Below are 9,562 nucleotides of genomic sequence, written 5' to 3'. Positions count from 1 at the left end.
GAGACAAATGGGGGGGACACCCCAAAATTTTATTGGGGGAGACAAAGGGGGGGGTCCCCAAGTTTGGGGGCGACCCCAAAATTGAGGGGGATTTGGGGACCCCCTAAGTTTGGGGGGTTCAGGGAGAAATTTGGGGTTTTTTTTGGGGGGGGTGGGGTCCAGGGGCTTTTGGGGACACCCCCCGAGTAATTTTGGGGGGTCCTGGGGGGGGGCTCCGACTTCAGGCTGCTGGAAAAAGGGGAAGGGGTGAGGGGGACCCCTCCCCAAATTGAGGGGGAGCCCCCCCAAATTTTGGGGTTTTTTTTTTTGGGGTCGTACCCTGGTCGAAGTTCAGCTTCTTGGGGGGGGGGTCCCCAAATCCTTCGACGTCCACGAGGTCCCCGGGGGGGTCGGAGTCACTCGGGGGGGGCTCTGGGGGGGAACCCCAAAATTAATTGGGGGGGAACCCCAAAATTAACGGGGGGGACCCCAAAATTAATGGGGAGGGGCAGAAGAAATCCCAAAATTCAAGGGGTGGGGGGGGGGAAACACCCTAAAATTAATGGGGGAGAAGCAGGGGAACCCCAAAATGAAAGGGGGGATCCCCAAAATTAAAGGGGGGGGGTCCCTAAAGTTAAAGGGTGACGGAAAAGAGACCCCAAAACTGGGGCGGGGGAAACCCCAAATTAATAGGAAAATTAAATAATGGATGAAAATTAAATGATATTAAATTAAATATAAAATTAAATAATGCTGGAAAAAGGACCCCAAAATTAAAAAGGGGGGGGCAAAAATACCCCTAAAATGAAAAGGGAGGGGCCAAAAAAACCCAAAATTAAAGGGGGGGCCCCAGAATTAAATGGGAGGGGTCCCCAAAATTAAAGGATGAAGGAAAAAAAGCCCCAAAATTAAAGAATAGGGGCGAAGAAATCCCCAAATTAACAAAAATTAACCCAAAAAAAAAACCCCCAGAATTCTTTACCTGCCACCTTCAGCTTCTTCCCGGGGGGCCCAGGGGGGTCGTGGGGGGCCCCCCCAGATCCGGGGGGGTTTTTTCGGGGTCCCTTTTTGGGGGAGTCGGCGGCGGGGGGGGGCAGGGGGACCCCGCTGTCCTCGTAGGCTTTGCGCTTGGCCGCCGCCTTCAGCTGCGCCCTGGGGGGAATTTTGGGTTTTTTTGGGGGTTTTTGGGGTTTTTTTTGGGGGGGGGACACCCCAAAATCTCCCCCCCGGACCCCCCCTTACACCGTGCGGTCCTTGATGAGGGCGCTGAGGCGGTTCAGGTCCTCCCCGAATCGGGACACGGCCCCGCGGAGCAGCGCCAGCTCCGGCTCTGTCCAGCGGGACCTGGGGGGGACCCCGCGGGTTTTGGGGGGGTTTGAGAGAATCTGGGGGGGTCCTGGAAGGGTCTTGGGGTGATTTGAGGGGGTTTTGGGGGATTTGAGGAGGTTTTGGGGCGATTTGAGGGGGTTTTGGGGCGATTTGAGGGGGTTTTGGGGGGTTTGAAACCGGGATACGGCCCCGCGGAGCGGCGCCAGATCCGGCTCCATCCAGCGGGACCTGGGGGGGACCCCGCGGGTTTTGGGGGGTCTTGAGGGGTTTTGGGGGAATTTGGGGAAGTTTTTGGGGGATTTGAGGGGATTTTGTGGAGATTTAGGGAGGTTTTGGGGTGATTTGAGGCGGTTTTGGGGGGTTTGAAATCGTGATACGGCCCCGCAGAGCAGCAGAACTCCAGCTCCGTCCAGTGAGACTCGGGGAGTTTTGGGGAGATCCTGAGAATTTTGGGGGGGTCTCCGGGGATTTTGCGAGGCTGGATGGAATCTGGGGGTCCTGTAAGAAACTTTGGGGGGTTTTGGGGGGATTTGAAGGGGTTTCTGGGGGATTTTGGGGGGTTTGGAATCAGGACACAGCCCTGCGGAACAGCGAGAACTCTGGCTCCATCCAGTGGGACCTGGGGAGTTTTGGGGGCATCCTGAGAATTTTGGGGGAGATCTCAGGGATTTTGGGGGGCTGGATGGAATGCAGGGGTCCTGTAAGAAATTTTGGGGGGGTTTGGGGGGAGTTTTGGGGTGATTTGAGGCGGTTTTGGGGGGTTTGAAATCAGGATACAGCCCTGCGGAACAGCGAGAACTCCGGCTCCATCCAGTGGGACCTGGGGGTTTTTGGGGGGAATCCTGGAAATTTTGGGGGGGGTCCCCAGAGATTTTGCGGGGCTGGATGGAATCTGGGGAGTCCTGGAGGAAATTTGGGGGGGGGTTGGGGGGAGTTTTAGGGGGATTTGGGGGGATTTTGGGGGTTTGGAATTGCAACACGGCCCCACAGAGCAGCAACAACCCCCTCAAATCTCCCATGGGGACCCCAAATTTCACCATAGGGACCCGAAAACCCATCCAGGACCCCCCAAAATGACCTCAAACCCTCCCCAAATCTGCCCAAATTTCCTCCAAATCCCCCCGTGACATCCCCAAATCTTCCCCAATTCCCCCCAAACTCTTCCCAGATTTTCCCAAATCCCCCCCAGATTCCTCCAAGGGACCCCAAACCTTCCCAGGACCCCCAAAACCTCCTCAGATCTTCCCTGGGGACTCCAAAATCCCCCCAAAATCTCCCCAAAATCCCCCCAAACTCCCTCAAATCCCCCCAAATCTTCCCCAGTTCTCCCCAAACCCCCCCAAAATTTTCCCAAGCCCCCCCAGATCCCTCCCAGTCATTCCCAGTCCCCTCCCAGTCCCATTTTAACCCCCTCCAGTCCATCCCAGTCCCCCCCAATCCCCTCCCAGTCCCATTTTAATCCCCTCCAGTCCATCCCAGTCCCCCCCAGTCCCCTCCCAGTCCCTTCCCAGTTTGATCCCAGTCCCTCCCAGTTCCCTCCCAGTTTGATCCCAGTCCCTCCCAGTTCCCCCGGTTCCCCTCACCCCGCGGGGGAGCTGTCTGTCCCCGGGTGCAGCTGCATCGTCAGCTCCCCCAGGCGCGTGAAGGCGGCGCCGGCGGCCGAGAAAATCTCCCCGACCTGGAACGGCAAACTGGGAGCACTGGGAGGGACTGGGAGGGGACTGGGGATGGCTGGGAGGGGGTTTGGGGGGAACTGGGAGCCCAAACTGGGAGCTGGACTGGGACCAGTAAAACCCCAGTGAACCCCAAACTGGGACGAGTAACAGGATCAAGACATGAACTGGGACCAGTATGAGAATCAAAACCCAAACTGGGAGCAGTAAAACCCCAGTGAACCCCGAACTGGGACCAGTAAAACCCCACTGGGACCCAAACTGGGACCAGTACCAGGATCAAGACCCAAACTGGGACCAGTAAAACCCAAAACACTGGACCCAAACTGGGACCAGTAAAACCTCACTGAGACCCAAATTGGGACCAGTATCAGGATCAAAACCCAAACTGGGACAAGTAACGTCCGAACCCCCCGGAACCTTCCATGGCAGCCACTCCCCCACCCCGACCCCTCACGGGAACGGACCGGAAGTGGCACCGAACCGGAAGCGCCTCCCCCCGTTCCCAACCCCCGCCCCACCCCTCATCACATTCCTCAAAAAAACCCGCAAAAATTCCCAAATCCGCCAAAAATTGCCCAAAATCCCTCACTTTAGTGGATGCTGACGTCATGGCCGCCCTCCCCGGCCCCTCCGGCCGCCGCCGCCGCCGCTCCGGCTCCTCGATGATGGCGGCGGGGGGAGGGGGACGCTCTGCCCCGCGCGTCTCGCTGGTACCGCCCTCACGAAGCCACGCCCCTTTTATATCATTGGTCAACACCACTTAAACCCCGCCCACTTCCGCCTCCCGCGGCCGCTCCGTTCCGCCGTCTCGATGATCCTCAACCTCCAGCACCCCCAAAATCGCAGTTTTTTAACCCAAAATCCTATTTTCTCCCCATAAATCACCGGCGCGATCAATCCACAACAATTTTCTTTATTATCCGAGTCCATCCGCGCTTCTCTGCGGCGCTCAGGGCGGGAGAAAATTGGTCCTCCAAAGTCGGGTGGAATGTGGGGTTTTTTGGGGGGTGAAAAAAGGGATTTTTTTAGGGTGAAAAATGGGGATTTTGGGTCTCAGCGCACCATGTACTCCTTGCGCTTGTTGAGGCGGGTCTGGCAGAGGGAGAAGCCGCCCAGCAGCGCGTAGAGCCCCGCGGCGATGAAGCAATTGTAGCTGACCTGCTCGTACAGGCGATAAATGCGCTCGGGGCCGCTGGGGGAAAGGGAAATTCGGATTTTTTGGGGTGAAAAGCGGGATTTTGGGGTTTTTGGGGAAGTTTTGGGGGCTTTGAGGGGGTTTTGGAGGAGGGGTTTTAGAGGATGTGGGGATTTTTGAGGAGTAAGGGTTTTAGGATCCCCCTTAAAAATCCATAAATTCTCCCCAAAATCTCTCCTAAAATTCCCTCCAAAATAGATCCAGGACCCCCCAAATCCCCCCCTAAATCTCCCAAATCCCCCCAGGACCCCCCAAATCCCCCTCAGGACTCCCAAAATTCCCTCTAAATCCCCCCAGAACCCCCCCAAATCCCCTCCAAATCCTCCTCAGGACCCCCAAATCCCCCCCAGGACCCCCCCAAATCCCCCCCAGGACCCCCCAAATCTCCCCCCTCACCCCTTGAAGTCCTCCTCAGTGAAGGGCACGTCCTCGATCAGCACGGCCGAGTGCACATTGAAAAAAATGCCCAGCAACACCTGGGGGAAATTTGGGGGGTCCTGAGGGGATCTGGGGGGAGTTTGGGGGTTCTGGGGGGATTTGGGGGAGTTTTTGGGGGGTTCAGATGGGTTTTGGGGGAGTCTGGGAGTTTCTTAGGAGGATTTTGGGAGGTCCTGAGGAGATTTGGGGGAATTTGGGGGGCCCTGGGGGTCCCTCTGGAGGATTTTTGAGGTGTTTTGGGGTGTCCCAAGGAGATTTGGGGGAATTTTGGGGGTCCTGGGGATTTTTGGGGTGGCCTGAGCTGCTCCACCCCCCCCCCAAATGTGTTTTTTTTGGGGCGTGGGGGAGGGGCCGGGGTTGACTCAGGGGCAGCTGAGGGGAAGTTGGGGGGTGGGGGAGGGGTTTGGGTTTGGTTTTTTTTATTTTTGGGGGGTGGGGGTTGGGTCTCATGCACATTTCGGAAAGTTTGAAGCCCCCCCCCCCCAAATATTCCCCACCCTCCAGGACCGCCCCCCAAAAACCCCAATCAGTCGCACAAGGATGCCCCAAATCCCTCAGGACTCCCTCAAATTCCCTCCAAGTCCCCCCAAAATATCTCCAGGACCCCCCAAAATGCACTTTTAACCCTTCAGAACCACCGAAAACCCCTCTGGGACCCCCAAAATCCCGCAGAATTCCCCCCAAAAACCGCTCCCGCCCCTCACGGCCCCCCCCATCCCCTCACGGCCCCTCAGAATCCCTCTCAAACCCCCGTCAATCTCCCCCAAACTCCTCTAAAACCTCTCAAATCCCCCCCAAAACACCTCCTAGACCCCCAAAATCCCTCAGAATTCCTCCAAATCCCCCCCCAGAACCCCCCAGCCCCTCAGAACCCCGCTCAAAGCCCCTGACAGCCCCTCAGATTCTCCCCAAAATCCCTCAAATCCTCCCCAAAATCCCCTTTTAACTCATTCAGAACCTCTTCAAACCCCTCGGAATCCCCCAAAATCCCCCCAAAACCCCTCCAAGACCCCCCAAAATCCATAAGAACACCCCAAGATCTCTCAGAATTCGCCCAAAATCCCTCCCGCCCCTCACGGCCCCCCCCATCCCCTCACGGCCCCTCAGGGCCCCTCACCAACATCACGACGCCCCAGGCGCTGAGGACGAGCCCACACGCGGCCATTTTGGGCCCGCAGCAGAGCAGCGACACCATGGCGAGCTCGGCGAGTCCCTCCCGCCGCTGTTTTTGGGGTGTTTTCGGGGTGTTTTCGGGGTTTATTTTCGGATATTTCCGCGAGCGCGCAGCGTCCCGTCCCCTTGTCGCTGCTGCGGGGCCGAGCCGGCGCAGCACGATGAGGCCACGCCCCCACTGCGGAGCCACGCCCCCTCCTTCAGCGAAACCACGCCTTTCGCATCTAGCCACGCCTCTTTCAACAAGCCACGCCCCCTCGGGCGGTTCCATTGTCACCCGCGGGGGGGTTTGATTGGTTGTTGGGCGGTTGGGCGGGCGTGGCCGCGTTGTTTGGTCACGCCCACCGGGTCCGCGCGTGTCCTCGGCGTCCCCTGGGTGTCCCCTGGGTGTCCCCTAGGTGGCCACGCCCTCTAGTGATGTCACACGGGGTGTCCCCGTGTTCCCCCCCCCCCCCCCTCCCCCCGGGGAGAATCAAATTTCCAAATTTGGGGCTCTGGTCCTTTAAATTCCCCTTCCCCCATCTCGAGGTCACATTGAGGTGACATTTCGGGGGGGGGAGGGGCTAAAAATAACCCCGGCCACGCGCCCGCCCCTCCCCCACCCTCCCTGGGGACCCCAAACAAAACGGGAGTGGGGGGGAGGGGCGGTGACGTCATCCCCCCGCCCAAATTTCTATTTTAGGGCAAAATCGCGGGAATTGGGGGGAGGGGAATTGAAGGGGGGGGGGGTCCCTGGGTGGGGGAGGGGTGATGAGGTGGAATTGAGGGGGGTCTCTGGTGTGGGGGAGGGGCGTGAATTTCGGGGGGTCTTCAGGATGGGGGCGGGGCGAGAATTTGGGGAGGGTCTCCTGGGGTTGGGGGAGAGGGGCTGGAAACTGGGGGGGGGGGGGGCTTAAATTGGGGTCCCTGGGGTGGGGGAGGGGTCGCGGGTGGGGGGAGGGGTCGCATGAAGTGAGGGGGGGAGGGGCAGGGTCACCCCAGGCCTTTCCCCCCACCCAACCCCACACAAGGAAAGGATCGGGGGTGGGCGTGGCTTTTTTGCGGTAGGCGTGGCCACGGGGGTGGGCGTGTCCTTAGCGAAGCCCCGCCCCCCGGAGCCCCCCGGAGCCTCCGCAGAGCCCCCGGGACCCCCCAGGAGCCGCCGCCACCTCCCGGAGCCGCCGCTCGGCCCCTCCCCCACCCCCCCCGCCACCCCTCCCCCCCACCCCCCGCTCCGACCCCTCCCCCACCCCCAGGGCGAGACCCCTCCCTTAATTAATGACCCCCGGCTGACTCCGCCCGGGCCTTAATGAACGCTAATTAACGCGGGGTTAGCGATAATTAACTCTTTATTAGCGCTGATTAACGTCCTGATCCCCCCACGCGACCCCCTGACCCCTAATTAGCCCCTAATTAATCACTAATTAACTCCCTGCCCCTCTCCGGACCCCCTCCCGAGCCTTAATTAATCATTAAGTAACTCTTATTTAGCCTTAATTAATCTCCTGGTCACCCCCTCGAAACTCCCCGACCCCTAATTAACCGCTAATTAATCCTTAATTAACTCCTTACCCCTCCTCCAGACACCCACCGGGCCTTACTTAATCCTAATTCACCACTAATTATCCCTAATTAACCTTAATTACCCCCGATCCACCCCAAATTACGCCTTTTAATCCCTAATTAACCCTAATTAACCTTAATTAACCTCTGGATTCCCCACCCTGGACCCCCCGCGACCCCTAAATAACCATTAATTAATCCCCCGACCCTTAATTAACCCGCTGACCTTAATCAACCCCTAATTAACCCTTAATCAATCCCCTGCCCCTCCTCCACGTCCCTTAATTATCCCCTAATTAACCCCTAATTAACCCTCCCACCCCTCCCAGCAACCCCCCGGGGGTCCCTCATTAACTCCCCCCCCTTAATTAATTTACTAATTAACTAATTAATTAATTACCGCCCCCATGCCCAGGGGGTTCCAGCAGATCCAGGAGGAGGAGGAGGTACGGTGGGGTTAATTAGGGGTTAATTAAGGGTAATTAGAGGTTCATTAGGGGTTCATTAGAGCTTGGGGAGTCCCGGGGGTGGGTCAGGGGCTTAATTAAGGATTCATTAGAGGTTAATTAGGAGTCGGGGTGTCATGGTGGGGTGAGGAGGTTAATTAAGAATTAATTACGAGTTAATTAGAGGTCTGTGGGATTAATTATGTATTAATTTGAGGTTAATTCGGGGTCCTGTGGGGGAGGATCTGGAGGTTAATTAAGGGTTAATTAGGAGTAATTAAGAGTTAATGAGGAGGAGTCAGGGGTGCATTGGGAGATTGATTAAGCATTAATTAGGGGTTAATTAGAGGTCGGGGAGGGGGGATCCAGCAGTTAATTAGAGGTTAATGAAAAATTAATTAGGGGTTAATTAGGGGCTAATTAAGTGTTAATTAGGGGTCGGGGAGGGTCCTGTGTGGGGGTATGGGGGGTAATTAGAGCCTAATTAGAAGCTAATTAAGTGCTAATTAGCAGTTAATTAGGAATAAATTAGGGAATAATTAGAGATCACTTAGGCGGTAATTAAGCCTTAATTGGGGGGGAAGATTCCCGCCCCTCCCCCACCCCGATTTTCCCATGCAAATTTTCATCCCTATCGCGACAGGGGGGGTGGGTGGGGGAGGGGCGGATGTCGCGATAGAGGGGGTGGGGGAGGGGCGGATGTCGCGACAGAGCCTCGTGAGGAGGTGGGGGTGGGGGAGGGGCCGCGGGGGGCGGGGCGGGGGTGTGAGGGGGGTGGGGCAGGGGTGGGGAACTTTGGCCACGCCCCCCTCCCCTCCCCCACCCTCGATTTCCCCTCCCCCACACGGAGACCCCCAATTCCTGCCCCTCCCCCACCCCAGGACCCCCCGATTCCCCCTCCCCCAATTTCCCCCCCACCCCCGGATTTTGGGGAATTTCCGGCGGATTTTGGGGTTTTGGGGGGATTTTGGGGAATTTTTGGGGCGGATTTTTGGGATTTTTGCGGAGATTTCTGAGGGGAATTTTTGGCATTTTTGGGGCGCCTCAAAGGGGAGGGGGCGGGGCCTCACATGGGAGGGGGCGGGGCCTCAAACGGGATGGGCGTGGCCTAAAAGGGGAGGGGGCGTGTTTGGGGCAGGGGGCGGGGCCTCAAAGGGGATGGGCGTGGCCTAAAAGGGGAGGGGCGGGGCAATTTGAGGGGGATTTTGGGGCGATTTTTGTGAGGGTTTTTGGCGATTTGGGGACGATTTTTGGGAATTGTTTTGGGGATTTTGGGGGAGATTTTTGGGGGGATGTTTTTGGGTTTTGAGGGATTTTTGGGGTGAATTTTTGGGATTTTGGGGTGGAGTTTGGATTGATTTGGGGGAGATTTTTTGAGGGGATTTTGAGCAGATTTTTGAGATTTTTTGGGAGATTTTTTGGAGGGGATTTTTTGGGATTTTGGGGGTAACTTTTGGGGGAATTTTTGGAACTTTGAGTGGATTTTTGGGGGATATTTTAGGGGATTTTAGGGGTGATTTGGGGGGGGAATTTTGGGGATTTTAGGGGTGATTTGGGGGGGGATTTTTAGGGGATTTTAGGGGTGATTTTGGGGGAATTTCGGGGATTTTAGGGGTGATTTTGGGGGGATTTTTAGGGGATTTTAGGGGTGATTTTTGGGGGGGAATTTCGGGGATTTTAGGGGTGATTTTGGGGGGAATTTTGGGGATTTTAGGGGTGATTTTAGGGGTGATTTTGGGGGGAATTTCAGGGATTTTGAGGGGATTTTAGGGGTGATTTTTAGG

The 9,562-nt window shown here is 56.9% G+C and overlaps 2 protein-coding genes across 5 annotated transcripts; both read right to left on the bottom strand.

The window, feature by feature from the left end:
• Nucleotides 1–6: 6 nt before the first annotated feature.
• CUNH17orf49 (chromosome unknown C17orf49 homolog) lies at nucleotides 7–3,747 on the bottom strand. 4 transcript variants are annotated; one of them, XM_066570797.1, is made up of 6 exons: nucleotides 3,574–3,726; nucleotides 2,892–2,986; nucleotides 1,222–1,323; nucleotides 962–1,131; nucleotides 319–411; nucleotides 7–228 (listed from the first exon to the last, which is right to left on the bottom strand). In XM_066570797.1, the coding sequence occupies exons 1-6, from the start codon at nucleotides 3,592–3,594 to the stop codon at nucleotides 221–223; spliced, it is 489 nt and encodes a 162-aa protein (XP_066426894.1). In that variant the 5' UTR covers nucleotides 3,595–3,726; the 3' UTR covers nucleotides 7–220. The 4 variants fall into 4 exon arrangements, with proteins under 4 accessions (XP_066426894.1, XP_066426895.1, XP_066426897.1 ...); XM_066570798.1 differs by having other exon boundaries at nucleotides 7–225; nucleotides 3,574–3,725; XM_066570800.1 differs by having other exon boundaries at nucleotides 7–411; nucleotides 3,574–3,719.
• Nucleotides 3,748–3,881: 134 nt separating this feature from the next.
• Nucleotides 3,882–5,967, bottom strand: RNASEK (ribonuclease K). Its single transcript, XM_066570801.1, has 3 exons — nucleotides 5,735–5,967; nucleotides 4,576–4,655; nucleotides 3,882–4,176 (listed from the first exon to the last, which is right to left on the bottom strand). Exons 1-3 carry the CDS (start codon nucleotides 5,810–5,812, stop codon nucleotides 4,038–4,040), a joined length of 297 nt encoding a protein of 98 aa, XP_066426898.1. The 5' UTR covers nucleotides 5,813–5,967; the 3' UTR covers nucleotides 3,882–4,037.
• Between the last annotated feature and the right edge of the window lie 3,595 nt (nucleotides 5,968–9,562).

This window comes from Molothrus aeneus, unplaced genomic scaffold (genome assembly GCF_037042795.1).
Source record: "Molothrus aeneus isolate 106 unplaced genomic scaffold, BPBGC_Maene_1.0 scaffold_30, whole genome shotgun sequence".
NCBI lineage: Eukaryota > Metazoa > Chordata > Aves > Passeriformes > Icteridae > Molothrus > Molothrus aeneus.
The sequence above is the reverse complement of the archived record's forward strand: the minus strand, read 5'-3'. Positions and strand labels throughout refer to the sequence as shown.

Bases quoted from the DNA above. Each gene is read 5' to 3' on its own strand.
- CUNH17orf49 (XM_066570800.1), bottom strand. From the start codon at position 3,594: ATGACGTCAGCATCCACTAAA. The intron at 1,324-2,891 runs GTGAGGGGAACC...GGTCCCCCCCAG, and splicing joins ACAGACAGCTCCCCCGCGGG to GTCCCGCTGGACAGAGCCGG. The intron at 412-961 runs GTAAAGAATTCT...GTTCCCCCCCAG, and splicing joins GAAGAAGCTGAAGGTGGCAG to AGCCCCCCCCGAGTGACTCC.
- RNASEK (XM_066570801.1), bottom strand. From the start codon at position 5,812: ATGGTGTCGCTGCTCTGCTGCGGGCCCAAAATGGCCGCGTGTGGGCTC. The intron at 4,656-5,734 runs GTGAGGGGCCCT...AATTTCCCCCAG, and splicing joins CCTGGGGCGTCGTGATGTTG to GTGTTGCTGGGCATTTTTTT. The intron at 4,177-4,575 runs GTGAGGGGGGAG...CCTTTCCCCCAG, and splicing joins ACTGAGGAGGACTTCAAGGG to CGGCCCCGAGCGCATTTATC.